Here is a 27,522-nt window from a genome sequence, read left to right on the forward strand (position 1 = left end):
GATAAGTGGATGATGACGTTAGACGTCACCTCCCTTTATACACAAATTCCCCAAGGTGAAGCCCTACAGGTTATAGAGGAAACCCTACAAGGGAGAGAATCCCCCCAACGTATATCCACGGAATTTTTAATGCAATTAGCTTATTGGGTCATAACAAATAACTACTTTCAACATGAGCACCAATTTTTTCAACAGATAAAGGGGGTCGCGATGGGGGCCACTTTATTCATGGCTAAATTTGAAGATAGGTTTGTATACGACACCATCTGGGAGCCCCATATTAGATTTTGGGGCCGTTTTTTGAACGACATCTTTTTAATTTGGCAAGGATCTAGAGAACAATTAGACCAATTCTTTCAACATCTTAATTCCGTGGATGACAATAATAAGTTCACTATAACATACCACCGATCAAAAATTGAGTTTTTGGATATTACAATTAGAGTACACTTCTCTTTATAGAAAGCTGATAACCCGTAATACCATATTACATTATGATAGCTTCCATCCCTTTAAATTGCGGTTTAATTTACCCATAGGCCAATTTCTGCGAATCTGGAGAGTTTGCTCTCCAGAAGAGTATAAGAAGCCAAGCTATAACATTGTCAGAAAGATTAAGGAAAAGAGGTTACCCCTATAGATCCATCAGGCAGGCATATTTGAGGGCAAAATTTGCCCAGAGAGAATTACTTTTGGGGGAATCCCAGATGGTAGATACTAATACAGATGAAGGTTTAATATGCGTTTTACCGTATTGAAGGGTGGTAAAACCTTTGGTGGACCTTATGAGAAGTCACTGGTATATAGTGCAAACACACAACCTCTTTATGATTTCCCGAGAATAGCATATTCCAGGGGGGCGACACTGGGTCAGAAATGCAATTTTCAGAAATATGGTGTTAGACCCAAAGAGGGGAGGGGCTACCATGGTGCTTGTGGAAGATGCCAGTGGTGCGCAAGCACTATTGAAGGGGAGGTATGGCATGTACAAGGAAGAGAGGTTATTTTGAAGTCTAGAGAGAGTACCGATTGTAATACGGAAGACGTCATTTATGCGATAGTATGTCCTTGTAGTTTGATATACATCGGTCGGACCAATAGGAAGGTACGGGTGAGACTTACGGAACATAAGTCAAGGATCACCAATAAGATAATTCAGGAACCTTTAGTGGCCCACTGGCTCACACATAGACATACAATTGATCAATTACGATGGCGTGTTATTGCACAAGTCAGTGGGAGGGATGGTGGGAAAGACCAGATAAGATTAAATGAGAGTGAACAACGATATATTTTTAGCCTAGATATGGTGGAACCAAGAGGTTTGAACAGTGAGATCGAGTGTATGACGTTGATTGGATGAGGGGTTGGACGAATGAGACGCAGGGGGTGTACACAGTGTTAAGTGTGATGGGAGCATTTAAACCCGGGGTATGAACGCCGCCGCCATCTTTCTCATGTATTGGAACCCGAGTCGGATGACAGCGGCAACCTCGGTAAGTTTCATTTGAAAAATTGTCAAATTTTCCATAATAAGATAGGTTAACCTTTTGGGAGAGAAGAATGGGGGACAGGAAAGGTTGTCTACAACTTTCTTCTCTGAACGTTTTTTATTTTCATCTAGGGGGACCCTTGATACAGCTCTTCTGAGCGAACCATGTCGGGTCACAACTCCCAGGTTTGGCTGAATATGAAGCTAATTTCAAGCTAAGTACTATGCACTTTATATTTATGCTGGATATTTATTCCATATTTACTAAATAATATTACAAATTATATAAAAACCACTTGAACTACAATATTATGGACGGCCAATGATGAAGCACCACGTAATGCTTCCCGCGGTTGCGAGATAAAACAGTGGAGGAGTGGTGGGGCTGAGGCTTCCTCGAGATATAAAATATAATTGATCCAAGACCTAATTGTTTTGGAAATTTCTGCAGATAATGAGGCAGCTCAAAGTTACATTGCTGAATTTTCTGCCTTAGTAGCAGCTGGGAATTCAGTGGGTCCTGAGCAAATTTACAATGCCGACGAGACAGCTCTCTACTGGCACTATGTCCCCCGAAAAACACTGGCTATGGCTGATGAATGAGCACCATCTGGGTTTAAAGAATGAAGGATAGGGTTACAGTTCTAGCCTGTTCCAATGCTGCTGGGACACACAAGTTAAAGCTGACCGCTATTTGCAAAAGCCAATGTCCAAGGTGCTTCACGGGTATAATCCATCTGCCAGTGAACTATTTTGCACACAGAAAAGCATGGGTAACCCATGATATATTCAGTAATTGGTTCCACAACCACTTTGTCACAGCAGCGAAAGACCATTGCAGTGAAGCTGGACTGCGAAAGAACCCCAAAGTGTTACAGATTCTGGACAACTGCCTAGCATATCCACCTAAAGAACATCTGGTGAGCAATAACGTTTATGCCATTTACCTCCCATCCAATGTCACATCCTTGTTATAGCCTTGTGACCAAGGCATTCAGGTGCATTTAAGTTCAAGTACAACCCTTTTTCCTACATCACATGCTGGATGCAGTGAACAGAGGAACATGAATTCAGGACTTTCTCAAGGCATTTACTCTTAAGGATGCCATGTATGGACTTGCTGATGCCTGGAACGAGGTAACCAAACCATCCTTAAAAAATGACTGGCACAAGGTTTGGCCTGCAACACTGTTCGACAGTGACGATGACGAGGGAGAATTTGAAGGTTTTTGAGTCCCTCCCCTAAAACTGTACCTAGGATATGGGCAGCAGAGATTGACAAGCTGCTGAACATTGACAACCATACACCCATTGCAAAATCCCTCAGTGATAAGGAGATTGCTGCCAAGGTGTTAAATGAAGAAAGACACGAGCATAGTTGTTCCTGCAGCATTGCCAGAGAGACCAATAGAGGCAGAAAGAAAAAGTGACTCTGTGTATGAGCAATATCCTCCTTGGAGAAGTCAGCCAGTGCAGGCTCAGTGATGGTCTCAACCAGTGGTCTCAAACTCAAACACTTTGCAGGGCCACATTTTGGATTTGTAGGTACTTGGAGGGCCTCAGAAAAAAAAGAGTTAATGTCTTATTAAAGAAATGACAATTTTGCATGAGGTAGAACTCTTTATAGTTTATAAATATTTCTTTTTGGCTAAGAATTAATAATAATATTGTAATTTATAGCTAAAGAGACGTATGATCAAGAAACTTTCATTTTACTTTTGTGATTATGATAAACATACCGAGGGCCTCAAAATAGTACCTGGCGGGCCGCATGTGGTCCCCGGGATGCGAGTTTTAGACCACTGGTCTAAACCATATTGTAAATGCAAGAAATGTCTTCTGTTTGCCTTGTTTTGCAAATTAAAAAAAAGAACACATACAAAAAAAAAATTAGCCACAGACTGCATAATTTTTGCCTTCTTTGTAAGGCAGAAAGATGCCTCCTGGCTGGGAAGTTTCAGCCCTAAATGGAGGGCCATCTTAGGGGCAGTTTGCCCTGAAAACAAAGTTCTGCTTCTGGGGTACAGAGGGACACACGTTACCCAGCCTACAATAACTGTTCTTAGGCATCCACAGGTGACACATGATGCTTGGGTCAATAAGTGTCTTCCCAGTGACAGACTGCATCATTTTTGCCTTCTTTGTAAGGCAGAAAGATGCCTCTGGCTGAGAAGTTCCAGCACTAAATGGAGGGCCATCTTGGGGTAGTTTGCCCTGAAAACAAAGGTCTGCTTCTGGGGTATAGAGGGACATACATTGCCCAGCCTACAGTTACTGATGGCAGTCATCTACAGCTGGTACCTCATGCCTTTTTCAGTGAATCACTTCCCTTGGGGCACCAGATGGCTCTACATCCCTTGGGGCACCAGATGGCCAGATACGTAGCTGGGTTGGTTTGGCTAGAATAGCAAATAGGGGGCTTAATAGTCAGTGGAGAGCTTAATATTAATAGCAGTGGGTCATAGTTCCATGAGACCTGGCTTGCCAGAATAGCAAATTGGGTAGTGGGGGGCTTAATAGTTGTTGGTTGGTACTTATTTTTTTCAGAGAAATGGCCACAGTTCTATGATAGTTTGCCTTGAAAACAAAGGTCTGTTCTGGGGTACAAAGGGACACACACTGCCCAATCTACAGTCACTGTTCTTAGGCTAAAAGAGTTGAATCAGGCCTGGTACAGTGATCTGAGCCCAGGACTCTGCTTTTGTTTTTTGGAGAGGCTAGCTCTTGAACATAGCATTCAAGGGGGTGGGGTAAGGGTGAGGTGGCTTTGGTGGCAGGGGGTCCTGGCATTTGCTTAGGATGCTTCTGAGAACCCTCCCCCTCCCTAGCTGTCTATTGTTTACAAAACAGTGATGGTGATTTTTAGCGCATTCTGGCTCTATCATTCTGAAAACCGAAATGCCCCAAGGATTTCATATAAAAGATCTTGTACCTGTATAATGTGTGTGCCTGCACATACACATGTATGTGCCTGTGTTGACCCTGTTTCTGTTTTGGATATTTATGGCTAAAAAATGGATGCTCCCACAGCTAATAATTGGTGCATTCATGTCCATTTCTACAAGTATTTTAGATTTTAGGAGAGGCTCTGTCAGCAGATCCTCTTTCATAATACTAGCAGATTATATATCATATACACATAATATATATATTTTTAAGAGAATAGGGTTAGTAACGTATGTATGAACGAGTGTATCTTTGGGTTTGGCTGGGTCTGTCCTGTTTTTAATGGCGTTCCTTTCTTTGATATATTATATTTTTATTTTGTAAACCGCTTGGACCTGTCATAAGAACAAGCAGTATAAGAAGTTTTGATAAACATGAGATCTGGACATCTCTATTTTGATTTGTATGTCCTTTCTAAAATCTGCTTTGGTGTCTAATACTCAGCATGTGCTTTATGAAAAGGTAAAAGAAATATCAGTAATACCACTAATAAAATAAATACATTTTGTAAACAGGTAATGCTTCTGGAATATGATATAGCTAGAGTATTCATTTGAATGAAAATGTGTCAGACTGCATGCACTAGTTCAGATTTTTTTTTTCCTTTTTTTAAATTTGTCCTGTGTTCTGGAAAATTTGCAAATTACAGCATGATCTCTCTCTTACTCTGTTTCTGTTGAAACAAACTGACCAGGGGTACCTAAGTTTAGCGTATACTCATACGTTCTCTTACTTGTTAATAATGTAATGATACATGAATTACAGAGAATGCATTCATAATCAAAATCATTTTGAAAATTGTAATCTGGCACAGAAATAAGAAGTTCTCTCTTCCACATTTAAATACGACAAACCTCACATGGAATTTAGAATTTCAATAAAGTCATATGATTACCACTTCCAAAGAATTTTGACTGAGTTCTTAGAAACAGCAGATCCTTATTCTAGCTTGTTCTCTGGTGCTGGCAATCTATTACTGGCAACAACTTTTGCATATTCTGAAGCTGATGTATAAGCAGTACGCAGCAAAGAAGAGCTATTGAAATCCACATGGAAGAGCCCAAATCGTTTGTTATATCCCTCGGTCCACTCAAAGCAATCCAGAAGAGACCAAACAAAATAGCCTTTAACATTCACCTTATCAAGATAGATGCCTGAAGATAAAAGAAAAAAAAGAAAAGAGAATAAGAATCAAATTCAAAATAGATATAAAGTGCCCAGTGCCCAGTATAAAGTGCAGTGTTAATAGCTCTTGGTTTTACAATTCAAGTTTTACACATTTACCTGCATGAAAATCAGTGCAAGTCCAAAGATTTAGATAAATGAAGAGCAAAAACCCTTAACTTTTTTAATTTGTTTAACTGGACCATAGAGACTATAGTGGAAAAATAAGTTGCAAACAGCTCTATCAAAAATTATTCTTCCCCGTTCCTCATTATGCATGTCAAATTTGTTAATCAAAGTTGCCATCTCAGTTACCATATTTTTTTGCTCCATAAGATGCACTTTTTCCACCCCCAAAAAGGGGGTAGAAAAGTGGGTGCGTCTTATGTAGCAAATACACCTCCCCCCTGGTACCTTTCTTAACAGGTGGTGGTCCAGCACAGTCTCCTGATGGACGGCTGCCTTTTAGTTGAAGAGCGGCGAACGCAGGAGCGCGACCTTTGCACTTCCTGCCTGGTCCCATGCCGCTCAGTTTCAACCAATCACAGAGCAGCGCTGGATCAGGCAGGAAGTGCAAAGGTTGCATTCCTGCATTGTTCGCCACTCTGTAACTGAAAGGCAGCCATCTAGCAGGAGGCCGCGCTGGACCACTGCCTGTTAAAAAAAGGTACTGAGGTGGGGCTGCTGGCTTTCCAGCACCAGGCATACCAGACCACCAGCATCTACGTGTAGAGGAGGAAAAACCAAGAAAAAAAAAATTCTGAACCAAATATTTTTTTCTTGGGTTTTCCTCCTCTACAGGTGGGTGAGTCTTATGGTCAGGTGCATCTTATAGAGCGAAAAATATGGTAATTACCATGTCTAAGACTTGCTAGTAGTTTTCTTTGAAACCTGTTTAAATATATTTCTTTCTGAACATGTGCCCTTACAGTACACACATTTTTTTTCTGCATCTTATAATACATTCCCTTGAAAATATGCTGTATGCCATTTAATGGTAGTTATTATTGGCTAACTATTATCTAAAAGACAAATGTATCAATCATAATATATAAATGATTCAATGGCATGCTTAAAATCTCAGTATTCATTAATTCTTTCTTAGGCAGCTGGGTTATAAGGTGGTTGTGTGCAATACAATTAATCTGATGACCAGACGGGATTCAGATCTAAGAGATTGTAGCACTTTCCATTGTTTTCCATACAATTAATCTGAAACATTTACTAAAACCCCTAGCTGCCTCTTTCTAGTCTCATAGCATTAGTAGTGATCATAAAAGGTATGCACTAAATTCAAGGTTAAGGTCTACAGTACTGCAACTATTCATGCCAGATACCCAACACTTTCAGTCTAATACTGGGTTTTACATTATTCTGTACACATGCTACTATGCCCTGGTTTTCAGGAAGGTTTTAGAGGTGAGGATGAATGAAGGTGGGCTTTATTCATATACATTTGAATTTATTTTAGGGCTGCATTTTCATCTAAATGTTTAATTGCATGATTAATCATGCTATTAGAGGCAAGATGTCCATGGGCGGGAGAGTGGGGGGGGCAAAGACGTGGACTGGGGGGCCTTGCATTTCCTCTCCCTCCCCCCACATTAGGTATCATAGCTGGTATACTGAAGCATTGGCAGTCAAAGAAATCTGCTCCCAAAGCCACTCCCTTCTTCCTCGTACTGTCTCAGGAATGAGGAAGTCAGTAGCTTGCCTCCAGCCAACAATGTTGACACTGCCTAAACATATTTGGTTCATGTATGAACTGATCATGCTTTGGGAGTGTCAGCAGCGGCGGATAGACACACACCACTAACTTCCTTGTTCTTGAGACACTACAAGGAGGAAAGGGACCAATAGGGATTGGATTTCTTCAGCTAGAGGGGCTTAAGGTACCCTACCAGCCATTGAACAGATACTGCAGCTTTAGAGGAAGCCTGAGCCCAAAGTGAGGGGCCCAGGTCCCCAAGGACCCTCTCTATGGTTAGGCCAGCATCTCTCCCTCTCCTCCCAGCACTGCCCAAGGTTCTCTCTCAATTTCCTCCCCGCCTCACCCATGCATGGTCCAGCATCTCCCCCTTCCCTTCCTGGCCCTGCCCACAGCTCTCTCATTCTCCTCCACTCTCTACTGTGTATGTGCGCAAAAGCAAGCAAATCTTTGGTCCTGCTATGCCAGTGACAGCTATACTCACAGGAGGGGTGGGATAGGTCAGTGGGAAAGGTTTGGTGTAGGCCACAGGCAGCCTGTGAGTATAGCTGCCACTGCAGAACCGAAGACTTAAAAAGCATGTCCAATGGCAGAGGGTCACTGGCATAACAATGACTCTGATACACTGTCCATGGCTGCCCCAAAACTCCTCCTCTGCCATCTTCTCACTCCCTCCCACCACCCCCCCCCCCCCCAACACAACTTCCTCTTTCTGCCCAGGAAGATCATGGAAGAAGGAAAGCTTTGGGGCAGCCACAGGCAGAGTATCTGATGTGCCAACAACTCCCTGACAAGGGACATGCTTTTCAAAGTAGACCAGGAAGGTGATGGGGAAAGGAGGGAGAAATCACACTGTGGTGGGGAAAAGGGAAAAAGATGTCAGACCATGGGGCCCCTAGAGCTGTTATAAGTTATCCGGGGGGGGGGAGGGGGGAAGTGTGACAAACGGACGTCTTCCCCAAGGTTTGCCACAGGGAAATTAAGGAAAGTATATAAACCCCAGTGCAGAAGGGCTGACCAGGTCAGTGCCCAGGACAATAAATTAGCTGACTACCTGGTGAGTGACAATGAAATGGAAATAGAACAGGAAGGCTTAGACTTACCTGAAGCAGTCCCAAAGCCAGGCAGGAAGAGGCTGCCTTGCTATTGGCCATTGCCTGTAAGGCAGAAATGTCACAAGCAGTTTCCCCTCAGAGAAACGGCATGGGCTGAGGAAGGAATTCCCTTCCCCCATCCAAAGCCAAGGGGGAGTGGTTCTTCCCCTCAGCTTAAAGCCAGGCTCGTTAGAGAGCAGAGAGAGTAAGGAGGAAGAGCAGAACGAGGCTTGGCAGTAGAGCAGAGGCAGGACGGGGCTGAGCAGTTCCTCAGCACTGACTGGGAAATGACAGAGGAACAGGCTGGTAATTTGGCCACTGAATTCCTTTCCCCAGAGCCCATGGTATGGGAAGAAAGTGGGGCTATACAGGAAAGCTATTCAGAGGAAATGGAGAGCTGAATATCCTGGGAAAGGTCTGTGAAAAGAGGTTTTGTCTTGGCTGTATTTCTCTGCTTGCTCTGTGAACTAATGACTGTGGGAGTTACTAGGGAAATAATCCTGTATTGCAATTTTACATGCTGTTTTGCTGGAGTTTGGAAAGGCTACAGTAATCTCCTCTTCAGGTTATGTTCACAGCTGAACCAAAAGCCAGGGTGTAATGATGGCTAGTTTAAAGCCCAGAATTTCCTGACTTCCACACTCCGTGAAAGGGCCCAGCTGTAAAGATAGTGCCTTAGCAACTAACTAATTCAATTAGTCTGCCTGCCTCATAGGGATAAGGAAATTAACCCTCTCAGGGAAAAGCCTGCTCGGGACTAGGGAGAAAGTCCAGCCCAGCTGGAGAGTGTAAGAGCACTGGAAGACAGCACAGAATATTTCTCAATCCTGAACAAGAATGTCTCTCCTGTAAAGCTACAATGGAGAGTTATTTGTGCTAACTGTTTCACCTCCTAACCTCCTGGAATATTAATGACTGTAGGTGGTTTATTAACCCAGTCCAGAGCTGCTTACTGGGTGACTACGAGTGAGATGAACTTTTTCTGTTGTTTTTGTGTGATGTTCATGCTACCAGGAAAACCTGGAGCGGCACAGTAATTCCACGGCCGGTGACCGAATAAAAGCTTATGTTTTCACCAAGGCCATTCTGACAAAGTGTGATTTTTCAAAACCCTTGAAGAATAAGCTTAGTTGGGCATTTGCCAGGGACTACCAACTTGAAAGGTGACCCTAATTCTAAAGGGACCACGCCAGTAACAAGCTTCATGTCACTACCCGACGGCTCAGGGTGTTTGCAGAGAGCGTGGGTGTGACAGAGTGGTATCAGAGTGGGATTGACTTACCTTTCAAAGTTGGAAAAGGATACCACACGCCAAAAATTTTTTTTTGTACAACTTTGGTCAAGTTCCTGGAGGAATTTTTTGTTTGGTTCCTGGAGGAAAAGTGTTTTTTTACAAGCACAGTATGAATGCAGTGAGCTAATTAATAGGATGCCATTGTATGGAGAACCTTTTTCAGCACGACACAGCATCCGGATCCGGTGAGAAAGCAGCGCACTCAACGGCGGAGGATTCCACAGGCAGGCAACCGACAGCAGTGTTCCAGCAAAGGAGCCAGGACACAGACGGTGCCGGGAGTTCCTGAGGAACCAGAGGGAACCAGGAGGTTCCGGAAGAAGGGCGGTGCACCCTGTTAAGGAGCACGCAGGCGCAGACTCATCAGTTCCGCGGTAAGCGCATAAGACGCGGGGTCTGGCGAGGGTGGTACTGGGAAGATAAGTTAATTGAGGTATCGCATTTGGATAGTGTGCTTTCTTTCCCAGTTTCCGCAGGTCCAAGATGGAGACGGCGGCGTTGGCAGCAGTGGCGGCTGAACGGCAGCGCCAGAATGAGGAGCTCAAGAGAGTCCTGGAGACCAACCAAGGACTGTGGCAAGCCAGCCAAGAGGCAGCGGAGTGTCACCATCAGGACTTTGTAAAAGTGATGGAAACACAGTCACACATCATGGGACAGCTGTTGCAAGCTTCAGTGACTGGTCCAGCGGCAAATCCGGTAATGGGGGGCTTGCCTGCCCAACCCACGGTAGGACAAAACTCTCTTAACATGCCTAACCTGAGTAAAATTAAAGCAAAAGATGCCCCGGATGATTTTCTGAGCTCGTTTGAGCGTATTGCCACGGCGGCAGGGTGGCCGGTGGATCAATGGGCTGTTAGGCTGTTACCATGTCTGGCAGGAGAATCATTGGCTGCGTTCCAAACTTTATCTCCGGGACAAGCCAATAATTATCATGCCATTAAAACACACATTCTGGATTTTTGGGGGTTTATGCAAGAACACTACAGGCAGGCTTTCCGTGGCATGCAGTGGCACGAGAAAGAGAGGCCTAAGGTTTTGCTTCAACGCCTTACTAAGATGGCGGAGAGGTGGCTTCAACCAATGTTAGCAGACCCTGGGGCACTGTTTGCAGAAATAGTATTGGAGCAATTTCTGGAAACAAAGCCACTAAAAATTCAGGAATGGGTGCGTAGGCAGGGATGTCAAGATCTGACACAAACCTTGCAGGTGGTAGAGGCATATGTAGATGCCCAAAGTAGGGTGGATATTGTAAGGCCTGTGTACAGAACATACCCACCCACACCCGCCCCAACACACACATCTGGGGATATGTCACCTAGCGGGAATAGGGTACCCAGAGCCCAGGGTATTGCACCTCGGAGGAAAGGAACTACATCCAATGAGGTTCGATGCTTTAAGTGTGGGGGAAAAGGACATTGGCAATGGGCATGTAAAGAAACAGGAAGCCCCAGGGTGGCTTGGGGTGCCCGTAAAGAGGAAGTAGGGACCCAAGGGGGGTACTTCCTAACGGTGGACATAGGGGGACATGAAGTGGAAGCATTGTTGGACTCAGGGGCGGACCAGTCCATGATGGCCCGCCAATTGTGGAAAGAGGTGTTTCCTAGAGAAAGTGCGGGGGAAAATAGGAACAGGGTTAAAATTAGGTGTGTCCACGGGGACAGTAGGCAATACCCGGTGCAGTCTACACTTATTAGGTATAACGATAAGGTATATAGAACCCCCCCTAGCGATAGTCCCCGAAGCTCCTTTTGAAATTATATTGGGTCGTGATTGGCGGGGGTTCCCAGAAGCTATGGGGAACAAACGGTGTCTGGCGAACACCCGTTCTCAAGGGCTGCCTAGGAGGGAGCCTGAACCAGAGTTGGGGAGGATCTTTCCTTTCACAGGGGAAGTCTGCCAGAGACCCCAAGGGAGGGGAGTACGGGGGACACGCACCCAGAGGAGGAAGCAACAGCAAAGGAGGGGTCAGGCGATGGCACGAGCTAACAACACCAGGGGAATACCCTGGTTGACGAGGGAAGTCATGGAAACCTTCCCGACTTTTAAGGCGGAACAGAAAGCCGACCCCACGTTGAGGGAGGAGTGGCAGCGAGCAGCCGGCAGACAAGAGGGAGAAACCCGGTGGGTTATAAAACAAGGGCTACTGTATAAGGAAGTGCCGGGAAGCCACACAGGGAATAGAGAACAGAAATTGGTAGTGCCCCGGGGATTCAGGAGCTTAGTCCTCCGGGTGGCGCATGACCATCCTCTGTCAGGACACAAGGGGGCTGAGGCCACCTTTAGTCAGGTTGACAGATGATTCTTCTGGCCAGGGAGTAGACAGGAAGTGATAAAGTTCTGCCAGTCCTGCCCGACCTGTCAGAAGCTCTCCTTGGCTAGACCAGCGAGGGCACCTCTCATACCTATCCCAGTCATTGAGGAACCATTACGGCGCATAGCGATGGATATAATAGGTCCCTTAGAAAAGACCCCTAGGGGGAACAGTTTCATCTTGGTGGTCATGGATGTGGCTACACGGTTCCCCTGGGCTTTTCCCATTAGGAAGGCCACATCCACCGCTATCATGAAAGAACTGCTGGGACTATTTTGCATGGTGGGGTTTCCCAGAGAGGTCCTTACGGATCAGGGGAGCAATTTCCTGTCAGCAGGAATAAGGATGTTCTGGGAAGGATTTCGAGTGAGGCACATCAAAACCTTGGCTTACCACCCCCAGGCCAATGGGATGGTAGAGCGGTTTAACCAGACCCTCAAACAGATGTTGAAGAAAGGGGTTGGAAAGGAGCCGAAAGACTGGGATTTGCTAGTGCCCTTCGCCCTCTTTGCAGCCCGGGAGAAAGTATAGGACTCTCTAGGGGTAAGCCCTTACGAGCTGTTGTTTGGGCGACGCCGAGAGGAGTGTTGGACATGCTTAGAGATGGATGGAATTTTTCAGAAGAAGCTGGTAGTAACATCATCTCTTATCTGGCACGACTTAAGGAGGGTTTGAAACAAGCTCTTAGCCAGGCCAAGGAAAAGTGGGAGTGGAGTCAACAGCGGCAAAAGGCCTATTACGATAGGGAGGCGAAGTCACGTCAGTTAAAGGTGGGAGACCAGGTATTGGTGCTAATTCCCACAGATACACATAAGTTCTTGGCTCAGTGGAAGGGCCCATTTAGGATTACAGATAAAGTGGGGGATGTGGATTATTGAGTAAGGGATAATAAAGGCAGCATCCAGACGTACCACATTTATCTACTTAAACCCTGGAAGGACAGGGATGGCATTGCTCTGCTGGCTCAGCGGGGACCGGAGGAAGATTTAGGGCCCCAAGTGACAGAATTTGAGATACAAGGGGAGATGAACATAGGGACTGATCTCTCCCAAGGGCAGTATCAGCAAGTCCAGGCACTCATCGAGCAGTTTGGGGATGTCTTTTCACCACTACCGGGGATAACAGACTTAGTGACCCATGATATTACAACAAATCCGGGTAAGGTGGTACGGGTCCGACCCTACAGGCTGTCAGAAGAAAAGAAAAAAGCAGTGCAGGAACTGGTCCAGGAAATGCTGGACCTAGGAGTAATAGAGCCTTCGCAGAGTCCTTGGTGTAGTCCTATCGTGATAGTCCCCAAGGCTGACGGTACACCAAGGTTCTGCATTGATTTTAGGCAATTGAATGAGGTGTCCCAGTTTGATGCCTTCCCTATGCCAAGGGTAGACGAGCTACTAGATAGGCTGGGGCAAGCCCAATTCCTAACAACATTAGATTTAACAAAGGGATACTGGCAGATCCCACTCACGGACTCCGCGCGACCCAAAACGGCGTTCAGCACCCCAAGGGGGTTGTTTCAGTTTAGGCGGATGCCTTTTGGCCTTCATGGGGCAGCTGCGACCTGCAAGCGCCTCGTCTGCGAAGTGCTCCGGGACCACTATGATTATGCGGACGCATATATTGACGACATCGTAATCCACTCAGCAACATGGGAGCAACATCTGGGGCATGTGGCAGCAGTACTGAAGGCTTTGAGGGAGGCGGGGTATCCCAGAAAACATAGGGGGTACCCTATCTAAACCAGGTGGTCAGCTTTTAAGTGTGGGGGAATGTGACAAACGGACGTCTTCCCCAAGGTTTACCACAGGGAAATTAAGGAAAGTATATAAACCCCAGTGCAGAAGGGCTGACCAGGTCAGTGCCCAGGACAATAAATTAGCTGACTACCTGGTGAGTGACAATGAAATGGAAATAGAACAGGAAGGCTTAGACTTACCTGAAGCAGTCCCAAAGCCAAGCAGGAAGAAGCTGCCTTGCTATTGGCCATTTCCTGTAAGGCAGAAAGCTCACAAGCAGTTTCCCCTCAGAGAAACGGCATGGGCTGAGGAAGGAATTCCCTTCCCCCATCCAAAGCCAAGGGGGAGTGGTTCTTCCCCTCAGCTTAAAGCCAGGCTCGTTAGAGAGCAGAGGGAGGAAGGAGGAAGAGCAGAACGAGGCTTGGCAGTAGAGCAGAGGCAGGATGGGGCTGAGCAGTTCCTCAGCACTGACTGGGAAATGACGGAGGAACAGGCTGGTAATTTGGCCACTGAATTCCTTTCCCCAGAGCCCATGGTATGGGAAGAAAGTGGGGCTATACAGGAAAGCTGTTCAGAGGAAACGGAGAGCTGAATATCCTGGGAAAGGTCTGTGAACAGAGGTTTTGTCTTGGCTGTATTTCTCTGCTTGCTCTGTGAACTAATGACTGTGGGAGTTACTAGGGAAATAATCCTGTATTGCAATTTTACATGCTGTTTTGCTGGAGTTTGGAAAGGCTACAGTAATCTCCTCTTCAGGTTATGTTCACAGCTGAACCAAAAGCCAGGGTGTAATGATGGCTAGTTTAAAGCCCAGAATTTCCTGACTTCCACACTCCGTGAAAGGGCCCAGCTGTAAAGATAGTGCCTTAGCAACTAACTAATTCAATTAGTCTGCCTGCCTCATAGGGATAAGGAAATTAACCCTCTCAGGGAAAAGCCTGCTCGGGACTAGGGAGAAAGTCCAGCCCAGCTGGAGAGTGTAAGAGCACTGGAAGACAGCACAGAATATTTCTCAATCCTGAACAAGAATGTCTCTCCTGTAAAGCTACAATGGAGAGTTATTTGTGCTAACTGTTTCACCTCCTAACCTCCTGGAATATTAATGACTGTATGTGGTTAATTAACCCAGTCCAGAGCTGCTTACTGGGTGACTACGAGTGAGATGAACTTTTTCTGTTGTTTTTGTATGATGTTCATGCTACCAGGAAAACCTGGAGCGGCACAGTAATTCCACGGCCGGTGGCCGAATAAAAGCTTATGTTTTCACCAAGGCCATTCTGACAAAGTGTGATTTTTCAAAACCCTTGAAGAATAAGCTTAGTTGGGCATTTGCCAGGGACTACCAACTTGAAAGGTGACCCTAATTCTAAAGGGACCACGCCAGTAATAAGCTTCATGTCACTACCCGACGGCTCAGGGTGTTCGCAGAGAGCGTGGGTGTGACAGGAGAGAAAGGGGAAATGCCTCTGTGGGTGGAATAGACTGGAAAAAATGATGGGCTCAAAACATAAGGGGAAGGAAAAGCAGCAAGATGGTAGACTGGGTTCAAGGGAGGCAAGAGAAAGAGAGAGATGTTGGACCCAGGGGTGGCAGGTGGGGGTGGGAGGGAAATAGAACATAGAAACATGAGGTTGCAGTGGGAGTCAAATCCAGTCTGCCAGGTTCTCAGCTCACTGCACTAACCATTGGGCTACTCCTTTGCTGCTGACCTTTAGACTTACCAATGGCCTTTTATGCAGTTCTGCCTTGGCTGTTTTTAAAAATGGCCTTTAAAGAAAGACACATTAAACACAAAAATGTCTAAAATACAGCAATTTTTGAACTAAAAAAATAAATGTTTTTCTGGTTTGAAAATGACCACGTTTGGCACTAAATGTTGAGTTTGCTGGGAAACAGTGATCATAACATGATCACATTTGAGCTGATAACTGGCGTGACATTACTAAAGAAATCTACTGTAGTGGCATTTAATTTTCACAAGGGCAAGTACAATAAAATGAAGAAAATGGTAGAGAGAAACAAGATGCCGACGAGAGCGGACGCTTGAGAAGGAGGCTCCCTCTTTTTCGATCGGCCGGCGTTTTTTTTTTTTTTTTTTACAGCATCTCTCTTACCTAAGCCATGGGTAAGAGGAAAGGAGCCCTTCGCGGCAACCCTCCGGTGGCGATAGCGGCACCGCGTCTGGTGCAGACCACAACTGAGGGAGCACTTGCCCGACGGGGTGAATCAGCAGTGACTACTTCAGGGGCAAGCCCAAATTCGTCGGGCAAACTCAGCCAGCAGACTTGGGTGTTGTTAAGTCCGGAACAAAGGCAGCCATCACTGCAACCTGGAAGCAGTTCAGTGCTGGGAGTGACTGAGGAATCGATGTCCCAGGAGGAGATTTTGAGCCTTAGTGAAGGAGGGTCGGTAGCTCTAATACCATCAGGAACTGGAGAGGCTGGAGAACAGCAACAGCTACCCCACACTGCAGCAGAGGTGAGAGGAACTTCAGATGGAATTAACATCACATTTGGGGTGCTGAAGTCGGAAAAAATAGATATGGAGGCTTTATGGCTGGCCATTTCAGTTATGGACGCAAACCTCAAACTGTCTTTTTCTTCTTTAAATACTGACTATGGGACTATCCATTCTAAAGTGGAGCAACAAGATTTGGCCCTTAAAGATATGAGTGAAAAGATAGAAAAACAGAAGACAAAAATTTGTGAAATGAAAACCTTGGATCTGGAATTAGTAAAGGAAAGAACATTTATTGCTAGGAAAATGGAAAGTTTTGAAAAACAATTAAGGAAAAACAATCTGAGACTCCTTAATTTTACTAAATGTTCCTTAATTTCACCATTGGAGATAGCAAGGAAGTAGTTTAAGGAAATTCTGCTTATTCCTACAGAAAGTTTGCCACCTATAGTCAGAGCTAATTATTTTCAAATAAAGAAACCTGTGGAAATGTCTACTCCTAATGAGATTTAAGGGGCAAATAAAGAGGATATTAATTTAACAACTTTTCTGGAAAACTCTTTACAGATCATGACGGAAAGGAAAACCTTGTTAACTCTTGCTTTGGAAACTGATAGAGAATATGTATTACATCTGTATTTTCGTCAAATAAATGATCAGTTTTTAGGTTTGAATGTTCAAATATTTCCAGACATGTCTTTAAGATCTCAGAGGCGTAGAAAGGAGTTCTTAGCAATTAAGGCCAAGAGTCCTAGCCCTGGGAGCAAATTTTTTGTTGAAATTTCCTGTAAATGTTTTGTTTCCCATCAGAATAAGAGTTATCTATTCTTTGAACCTAAACAACTGTTAGGATTTATAGAATCAAAAGAGCAAGTAGTGCCCGTAGCTGAAAATGTATAACCTGTCATGAATGGCTGTAGTACTGCAGATAAATGCCGCTTTCTAGGTTGAATAAGATTTGTTTCATTTACTAATATTTTACTAAATTCTCTCTCAAACTATCGTGGACTAAATAGGTTGAATTAAAAAAAGAATAACCTAAAACACTGAGTTAAGTGGAATTGTGTTTATAAATTTTCTGTTAATAATGTTTGTAAATCTGTGTACAAGTCTGTGAATTGCTTGTTTGAAATTTAATTTTAAAAAAAATGATGAAAATGGTTAAAAATAAGCTAAAAGGGTCTGTGGTGAAGGTCAGAAGTGTAAACCAGGTGTAGATGTTGTTTAAAAATACTATCGTGGAAGCCCTGGTCAGATGTATTCCATGTATTTAAAAAGGTAGAAAACATCCTTTAAAGAATGGAAAAAGGATCCCAGAGTGAAGAAAAGAAGAAGTGACAAAAGCACTGGAAAGTTAGATGCAAAACATTGATAAAGAAAGCTAAACAAGAATATGAAGAACAACTTGCCAAAGAGACAAAAACTCATATTAACTCAATTTTTTTAGGTACATCAAAAGCAGAAAACCTGTGAGAGAATCTGTGGGACAGTTGAATGATCAAGGAGTAAAAGGTTCACTCAGGGGATTAGACTGAATGAATTCTTTGCTTCAGTCTTTACAGAAGATGTAAGAAATCTTCCATAACCGGAAATGGATTTTCAAGGGTGATGAGGCAGAGGAATTGAAAGAAATCTCGGTGAACCTGGAAGATGTACTAAGCCAAATTGACAAGTTAAATGCCAATTTTTTTAAAAAGGGTTCCAGGGGAGATCTGGGGAATTACAGACAGGTAAGCTGGATCTCAGTGCCAGGCAAAATGGTGGAAACAATTATAAAAAATGAAATTGTAAAACATGTAGACAAACATGATTTAATGAGACAGTCAGCAAGGATTCAGCTGAGAGGAAGTCTTTACTCACCAATCTGCTTGACTTCTTTGAAGGTGTGAACAAACATGTGGATAAAGGTGAGGCAGTTGATATACTGTATCTAGATTTCCAGAAAGCTATTGATAAAGTTCCTCATGAGAGGCTCCTGATTAAATTAAAGAGTCATGGGATAGGAAGCAATGTTCAATTGTAGATTAAGAATTGGTTATTGGACAGAAAATAAAGGGTAGGGTTAAATGCCCATTTCTCTCAATGGAGGAGGGTAAATAGTGGTGTGTTGCAAGGATCTGTACTAGGACCGATGCTATTTAACTTATTTATAAATGATCTAGAAATTGGAACTATTCGTGAGGTGATTAAATTTGTATTTGACACTAAACTGTTCAAAATTGTTAGAATGCATGCGGACTGTGAAAAACTGCAGGGAGACCTTAAGAAATTGGAAGACTGGGCATCCAAATGGAAAATAAATTTAATATGGACAAATGCAAAGTGTTGCACATTGGGAAGAATAATCCAAATCATAGTTACCAAATGCTAGGGGTCCACTTTGGGTGTCAGCGCTCAAGAAAAAGATCAGGGTGTCATCGTGGATAATAAACCTTCCTCCCAATGTGCGGCAGCAGCCAAGAAAGCAAACAAGATGTTGAGAATTATTAGAAAAGGGCTGGTTAGCAAGACTAAGAATGCTATAATGTCTCTGTATCACTCAATGGTGTAACCTCACCTTGAGTATTGCGTTCAGTTCTGGTCTCCTTATCTCAAAAAAGATATAGCGGCACTAGAAAAGGTTCAAAGAAGAACAACCAAGATAATAAAGGGGTTGGAACTCCTTTCATATGAGGAAAGACTAAAACGGTTATGGCTCTTCAGCTTGGAAAAGAGATGGCTGAGGGGAGATATGATCAAAGTCTACAAAATCCTGAGTGGTATAGAACAGGTACAAGTGGATCAATTTTTTTTCTACATCAATATTTACAAAGACTAGGGGATACTCAAAGTTAGAGTAATACTTTTAAAACCAATAGGAGGAAATATTTTTTCACTCAGAGAATAGTTAAGCTCTGGAATACGTTGCCAGAGGATGTGATAAGAGCGGTTTAATGTAGCTGGTTTTAAAAAAGGTTTGGATAAGTTCCTGGAGGAAAAGTGCATAAACTGCTGTTGAAACAGATATGGGAGAAGCCACTACTTGTCCTGGATTGGTGGCATGGAATGCTGCTTCTATTTGGGTTTTGCTTCCGTGAAAACTGGATACTGGGCTAGATAGACCAGTAAGGCTATTCTTATGTTTGGACTGTTTTTTGGTTTGTTTGTCTTTTTGCAAAAAATCAAATCAGATTTGGAAATCATATTGAAAATGCCCCATCACGTATAGTTGGTAGATTCTCCTTAATGAATGTCCACCAACTCTAATCCAAAGAGTGTGAAGACTTAAACAATTAAAACTAATTGCTTTTTGTATGTTTCTAATAGTTGTTCTCTTCCTTTGAAAGTGTAGCATATGCTGAATAGATCTGTGAAACAAACTCCAACTTCAATGCATTCTAAATTATACTTTTTAGACAGGAGAATGTGAAAACACACAAGGGTATGAAAATATTTGCCAGGAAATATATATCATATCTCCCCTGTCTTGCTTCTTATTGGGTATATCGACATTTGGATCCTTAAATCTCCACTGAAAGGGCTTTATGTGTGTACCTAACATAATTTTGGTAGCCCTTTTCTGAAACATGTGCACTCTATTTTCTTCTGGAAACTTGGCTTCCAAAACTGAATACAATATTCCAGGTGAAGCCTTACCAATGGCCCAACAGTATAACCACTCTTATTTTTCTTCTAGTTATGACTCTTCTTATTTTACATTTTATAGTAGAAATTATGGTTTTCTTCAATAAAGCACAGTTACTTACCATAACAGGTGTTATCCAGGGACAGTAGGCAGATATTCTCACTGATGAATGACGTCATCGACGGAACCCCGGTACAGACCACTTTAAAAGTGCATCGCCACTTTAAGTCTTTAGAAAGTTTGTGATAGCCCGTACCCCGCATGCACGAGGGCCTTCTCGACTGACGTAAGCACGCAGTCCCTCAGTTAAGATAAGCCAGCTAAGAAGCAAATTTGGGGAAGTGGGTGGGTTGTGAGAATATTTTCCTGGATAACACCTGTTACGATAAGTAACTATGCTTTATCCCAGGATAAGCAGGCAACATATTCTCATTGATGGGTGACCTCCAAGCTAAGAAGAATTGGATGGTGGGTGTGTTGGCCTTAGGAAAATAAATTTTGTAATACTGATTGGCCTTAGTGCCCATCCCATCTGGAGAAGGACTCCAGACAATAGTGAGAAGTAAATGTATAAACTGAGGACCAGGTGGCAGCTTTACAGATTTCCTCAATGGGAGTAGATCTAATGAATGCAACAGAAGCTGCCATAGCTCTAATTTTGTGTGCTGTGACACGACTCTCCAGTGCCAGTCCAGTCTGAGCATAACAGAAGGAGATGACGGCAGCCAGCCAGTTGGAAACCGTTCTCTTGGAAACAGGATGTCCCAACTTGTTAGGATCAAATGAGATGAAGAGTTGGAGGGAAGTACGATGTGGCTTTGTCCTGTCGCTGTAATAGGCTAAAGCACACTTACAGTCTAGAGTGTGCAAAGCAGTTTCTTCAGCTTGAGAATGAGGCTTAGGAAAAAACACTGGTAGAACAATTGATTGATTGAGATGGAACTCTGTGACAACTTTCGGTAGAAACTTTGGATGCGGGTGCAGAACTACTTTATCATGGTGAAAGACAGTGAAGGGTGGATCTGCCACCAATGCTTGCAACTCACTGACCCTCCTGGCAGAGGTGAGAAACTTGAGATGAGCTGTGGCCATTGGTTCAAATGGTGGCTTCATCAAACTGGAAAGAACCACATTAAAGTCCCAGATGGAAGCTTGAGAGATTATTTCACATTGAAAAGCCCTTTCATGAATCTGGAGACCAAAGGATGTGAAAAGCTGTGCACCGAGATGTAGTCTTGAGACCAGAATCAGATAAATGAAGTAGATAATCTAACACGAATTCCACTGCTAGTGAAGTGGAATCATGATGATGAAGAAGACACCAGGAAGAAAACCTAGTCCACTTTTGTTGGTAACATTGTTGGGTGGCTGGTTTCCTGGATGCGTCAATAATATGTCGAACAGGCTGAGAGAAATGCAATTCAGAAAATTTCAGACTGAGAGAAACCAAGCTGTCAGGTGTAATGATTGCAGGTTGGGATGTAGAAGTGACTTATTTCACTGAGTAAGCAGAGAATGAAAAACTGGAAGAGGAATGCTGCTTTGACCTGAGGCCCAGACGGGGTGAAGGCTTCTTAGACGGCTTATCCACTGTAGGCTGCGACACTTCCGATGGTTTTGTCGGTGTCGATTGGTGCGGAGCTACCTTGGACGGTACCATCGACGTTGGTAGTGGTGATTCTTCCTCCATTGCGACACCAAAGAGTAGCTTTTGCTGGATCAGGCGGTTTTTCAAGGTTCTCTTCTGAAGGAAAGAACACCGAGAGCAAATTTCTGGACGTTGCTCAGGCCCCAAGCACTGAAGGCACCAACGATGTGGGTCAGTGGCTGAGATGGCCGAGCACAGCATCCGCACTTTTAAAACCCATCTGCGGCCGGGACATTGACGGGAAAATAGACTCCGCAAAATCAAAGCCAGAGACTACGATGGCCAAACAGGCCCCACCGGGACAAGACCATGACAGGGAAAAAACAAATGAGTGTTTAATTTTTGTTTTGTTTTTTTGAAAAAAGAAAAGAATTATAATAAAACAGAAAATATATGACTGAAAGTCACAAATCTGCGAGAGCAGGAAGGCAGCGAATGAAAACGTTTCAATGGCCGTTGAAAAACGTATCTTCTTAGCTCCGTAGAAATGAAGAAACTGAGGGACCGCGCGCCTAAGTCGGGCGGGAAGGCACTCACGCATGCACATGCAGCCTATCGCAAACTTTCTAATGACTTAAAGTGGCGAGGCACTTTTAAAGTGGTCCGTACCAGGGCTTCGTCGGTGACATCACCCATCAGTGAGAATATGCTGCCTGCTTGTCCTGGGATAATAAGAACAACAATATTATACATGTAGTATTTTAATATGAAGTCATATGAAACTGTATATTGAATCTTTTGAGATTTAATTCATAATGGATAGCACCTGAGGAGAACCAACAATACTATACCATGCAATTTCTTATATTCCACAACTTTCTGCTAGAATTCATTGTGGTTTACAATATAATTACAGGATAGTTGGTTTGAGTTACAGTAACATTTCTCAGATCAGTGAATTACAAAGAGAAATGTCTTTAACATCTTCCTGAAATTGTAGTAAGTGAGGAGCAGACACAAACGTAAAGGTAGGCTATTCCAGATTTTGGGTCCCTTGAATTCAAAGGTAGACTTAAATAGCTTTTTCTGTTGAACCTGACTAATCATTTATTAGGTGTACTCATTTATCACACAGGGTATAGAATGTAGGGCAATGCTTAGAATAAGCTCTGAATATGTTACTTTTGTCCCAAATGATGATTCAGGCAAAACAGAGATAAGGAAATGGATAGCAGAACCCAAAATAAGCACTTTTCCCAATAAGCAAATTTCTGAAAGACTGTTGAACTTGCAAATGTGTTAAAATACATAAAGAGCATAAAACCCAAAAGGTTCAATTGACATTTTGGAACTATACATAGCACACTGGTTAGCAGCAGAAATTGTGAGGAAACAGGCCATTTGATATGTAAGAAGTTGGCATTAAAAATCAACACTGGCAAATGCTATCTCAGATTATTAAAAAAAAAGAGGTAATTACATTCAAAAGCATGTTATTCAGTTTAATGTGATTTAACAAGCTATAGCCTCAGTAACTTGAGGTTGTGGGTTCAAACCCATGCCGCTCCTTGTGACCCTGGGCAAGACACTTAATCCCCCCCGTTAACCCAGGTACATTAGATTGTGAGCCCACAGGGACAGACAGGGGAAAATGCTTTGAGTAACTGAATAAATTCATGTAAACCAATCTGAGCTCACCTGGGAGAACGCTATAGAAAATTGAATAAATAAATAAAATAACTGCAGCTGAATAAATGTAATTACTATTTTAATTCATTCTCCAATATACATTTTATAAAAACATCGCTCAGCCTCTATCAAAAATAAATAACAGACTGCTAATAAATATGTCAACAGCATATTATGATCTCTCATCACTCTCATCTTTTTGTTAAATCCTTTGCTCCTTAAGACTTCAATGGCATCACTTTATTTGAACATCACACTAATTCCATCAATGCACTTTAACAGAAAATTAAAAACGAAAAAAAATCAGCTTCATTTGGAAATCAGCAGATTGGGTGCTTACATGACCCACCAGCTCACTGATGCTACTTAAGAGACATCATGGCAAAAACAGGAAATTAAATTATTTTACCCTCATGCCAGTGACCCCACTTTAGCTGTTAAAACACAGACAAGCACTAGTTTTTGACTGCTGGCTGCCAAAGAAGCATACTTGGGTACAGAACTGAAATTGTATGATTTAGAGACAAGAACGTGTTGTGTGTGAACAACATACAGCAGGGTTGCTCGAGACAAACATAACCACCAATTCTTTTCTGCATTCAATGGACTCAAGTAGGGACAGAAACACCATCACATGACCTGTCAGTTTGATTTATGAGGTGCCTAAACCTTGAGGGGGATGGGGAGAATTTAAAAAAAAAAACAACTTTTGTGTGTTCAACCTCTGCCGAAAACAGTGGAATACAAAGATAACTGAGACTGACAGGAATGGCTGTTGGCCCCAAAAAGCTGGAACAAATGTGATAAAGCACAACTGTTTTCTGGTGCTTCTGCCTAAAAACTGTATTAAAGGGAAAGAGGTAAGCAGAACATACCCCAAGAGATACCAGAAAAACACCTAGATGTATTAATAGTCTGCTTGTTAATATGAAATTTACAATTTATACAATTAATCATATGCCAATTGTCTAATATAGAAGATGTCATAAACTCAATATTGCAGTTAACACTACTCTATTGCTTTCCAGTAGTAGACACTAACAAATTCTTGTTTTACACAGAAGTCTCAGTCATTAACCTTCACCAAATTGGACAAAAAGATGGCATGAGATAGGGAAGTCAAAAACCAAAATAGATATGAAAGGGAAGAGAGTGAGATGGGAAGAGTAGAAAGGAGGGAATGGGTGACACAGACACCTGACTCAGTCACTCATTACTCATGCAGTCAAAAGTCACTAAGGAGCAAATTTTTAAAATGGCATCCCGATTTTAGGTGGCCTACTGCTGCCTAAAAGCCAGTCGGGAGGCACATTAAAAAAAAAACAAAACAACTCCTGAGGCAGGCTGCCTACAGGAAACAAGTGAGGCGCAAAGGGCCACCTAACCTCACCTAAGGCTAGGTGTAGGCTTCGCCCGGAAGTGGCCGTAGGCGAGCTTAGATGGCCCTAGGCAATCCTAGGTGCTTCTCTAGGCCAGTGGAAAGCACCAGAAATGTAGGCTAGCAAAATGCTGGCCTATATTTCTGGCACCTTCAAGTAAAAGCGGCCGCTGAATTGATCGGCTAGGGAACCTGCCTGCTTTGATCAGTTTAGCGGCCACAGCAGGGTCGTCGTCCCCACACCAAACACTACCGTCAGGAGGGATGCCCAGCCCCTCCTGCCGGCACCCCCAAAGCCGGCCCCCCCCCACCTCTGAATGTCCATGGCAGGAGGAGTGCCCAATTCCTCCTGCCGCCATCCTGCTGACACATCCTCCGGCAGGAGGGATGCCCAGTCCCTCCTGCCAGAAACCCCCCCCCCACTCCCCATAAAGACCGCAGCAGGAGGGATGCCCGATCCCTCCTGCCGGAACACCCTCCCCAAGATTTCACTCCACCACCCTCCTATGGGGGTTGGCCTAAGGGATCTGGCCAATTGGAATCTTAGGCCACTCCCCGTGCATCCCAGAATGCACTGGGAGATGGTTCTAGGATTCCAGTTGGCCCAGGTACCTAAGGCCCCTCCTACAGGGAACATGCTTCAGCAGCGTCAGTGCCCGAACTCAACGTGGCTCCTTTTCTTGCCAGTCTCTGCACAAGTTGCACAACCATAGCATACGTGAGGGATGGAGCAGTAGAAGCTTGGGGAGACACACTGCCGCCATCTGCACAGTGTGTGTGTGTGTGTCTTCTGCTGGGAGGTCTTCATCTGGCAGGACTAGCGCATTCACACAGGCTGCTTTAATGAGACCGGAAAGCCGCTTGTACTTCGGTAAAAAAAAATGTGCTGGCTGGCCAGCTTAAGGAAAAATGTTTGATTGTCTGGCGGGCCAAATTTTATTACCCCACGGGCCAGAGTTTGACATGTCTTCTGTAGATCCTTTAAAATGCATTTAGTTCAACACACATTTGACCCATTCATCAGTTTTGAAAAGTCACAAAGTATTTTGTAAGAATCTACTTTTGATTCCACCTACAGTTCCCATTTCATTAACAAGTTCAAGTTTGTGAACTAATTTATGAACCTGAGAATTGTCCATCAATTTTAAAGAAGTCCCCATTTCCTAGTTCTCCAGAACCACAACTCCATGAACTAGTTATCATGCTGCGCTGCTGGCATATTAGCTTTATCAGTGTCTGCAAACATGATGAGCGAGGTATTCTCACTAGCCAATAAAGCTGATTTAATGCTATGTGAAGAAATATTACATTATAGCTTTAATATGATTTTAAACCCAATAAAATGTTTCATTGCAGTTACCAAACATGGGTTTTCACTTTTATCTTGTGATAAATTACAAATAAATTCTACAAATTATTGGGTTCGTTTTTTTTTTTCTTTTTTTCAATTAACCAGAATTCTTTCAGGTTCATAGTACTTTATTAACTACAATCAATAGATTTTGCTCACAGAATAAGGTATTGTGCAGACTGCAGACTGAGAATTGTAAATATGTCTCTCCTACAAACACTTGGGATTAAAGCAATATTATATATAGAATTCTGCACACCACCACAAAAATATAAATTCAATCCAGCATTCATAAAAGACAATATATCAACTGTGCGGCAAATGATGGATATTGATTCAAAAAGATGTTTATTAATCACAGGGATGAAAACAGTTTAATTTTATATGCATTGTAAGTCAGCTAACCCACCAAGATAGGTCTTGCAGACTAAATATACTTGAGAACATACTAGGAAATCCTTTGACTTCCCTGAATGATTACCAATAGCAGAATAACAGGTTTTAGAGATGTAATAACAGGTTTTAGAGATGTAATAACAGGTTTTAGAGATGCAATAGTATATATATATATATATATATATATATATATATATATATATATAATGTTTAAAACAGTTGTAATTTTCTCTGGAATTTGCAAAAAACTAGATTCAACCATTCAAACTATCAGTAATTACTGAAGTAATTAACTGTTGAGTTAGGGAGTCAATTACTGACGGTTTAAAACTTACTTAGAAAGTGGCCAATTCTGGATGAAAGCACTCAGACAAAAGGGTGACCAAATCTTCTCTGTGGCAGTACTATAACTGAATCACTACCAGTAATAAATGTGAAAAACTCCCAAGTTATGATTCCAAATAATCTAACTTATATTTTATTGTTTTGTTGATAAAAGTCCGGGTCATCTATTTCAGCGTTTCCCAAGTCAATCCTGGAGTACCCCCCTTGCCAGTCAAGTTCATGCATGCATATCAATGTCATGCATATTCTTTGTGGCTATCTTGAAAAACTGACTGGCAAAAGGGTACTCTAGCACTGACTTGTGAAATACCGATCTATTTGATGTTTAGGTGGGGTTTTTTTTTTTTTTAAATGAAAGTAGCCCAGGTTCTTTGAGGGGTGAACTGACAAAGTATAAACCATTCCACATTGTAAAATCGAGTCAGGGTTTTGATTTCTGTAACCATCTTGTTAATACTTTAGGACAGGTAAAATAACATGGAATATATCATTTTCCAGTACAGTTCCTAGATTGTGGAATAAACTTCCTAAGGAAGATTAAAAGCACTACTGAGTATGCCCAATACTATTTCTGTATAAAGAGAAGACCTGTTTTTTTTCCCTAGAGATCCATTTTTTAAAAGGATGTCTAACACCAACTTGGACATTTTCCATTAAACGCCCAAATTTGGAAGCACACAAACGTCCATTTTCTAACAAGACGTCCAAAAATTTTGTTTTTTGAAAATCACCTACATCTAGACCAGAGCTGTCCAAATCCGGTCCTTGAGATCTACTTTCAGGCCAGGTTTTCAGGATATCCACAATGAATATGCATGAGAGGAATTTGCCTGCACTGCCCTTTTTGGTATGCAAATCTCTCATGCATGTTCTTTGTGGATATCCTGAAAACCTGACCTGCCAGTAGATCTCGAGGACCAGACTTGGCAGACCTGATCTAGACCATCA

The 27,522-nt window shown here is 43.0% G+C and overlaps 1 protein-coding gene across 6 annotated transcripts in view; it reads right to left on the bottom strand.

Annotated features, from left to right (window-relative positions):
- Nucleotides 1–5,218: 5,218 nt before the first annotated feature.
- Nucleotides 5,219–27,522, bottom strand: part of LCTL (lactase like) — a 256,156-nt gene continuing 233,852 nt past the window's right edge. For all 6 annotated transcript variants that reach the window (XM_033948540.1, XM_033948511.1, XM_033948530.1 and 3 more), the window contains one exon: nucleotides 5,219–5,592. In XM_033948540.1, the coding sequence (XP_033804431.1) occupies nucleotides 5,378–5,592 (215 nt within the window). In that variant the 3' untranslated portion in view covers nucleotides 5,219–5,377. The remainder of the gene's footprint in view (nucleotides 5,593–27,522) is intronic.

The sequence above is a fragment of the Geotrypetes seraphini genome, chromosome 1 (assembly GCF_902459505.1).
Source record: "Geotrypetes seraphini chromosome 1, aGeoSer1.1, whole genome shotgun sequence".
Taxonomy (NCBI): Eukaryota; Metazoa; Chordata; class Amphibia; order Gymnophiona; family Dermophiidae; genus Geotrypetes; species Geotrypetes seraphini.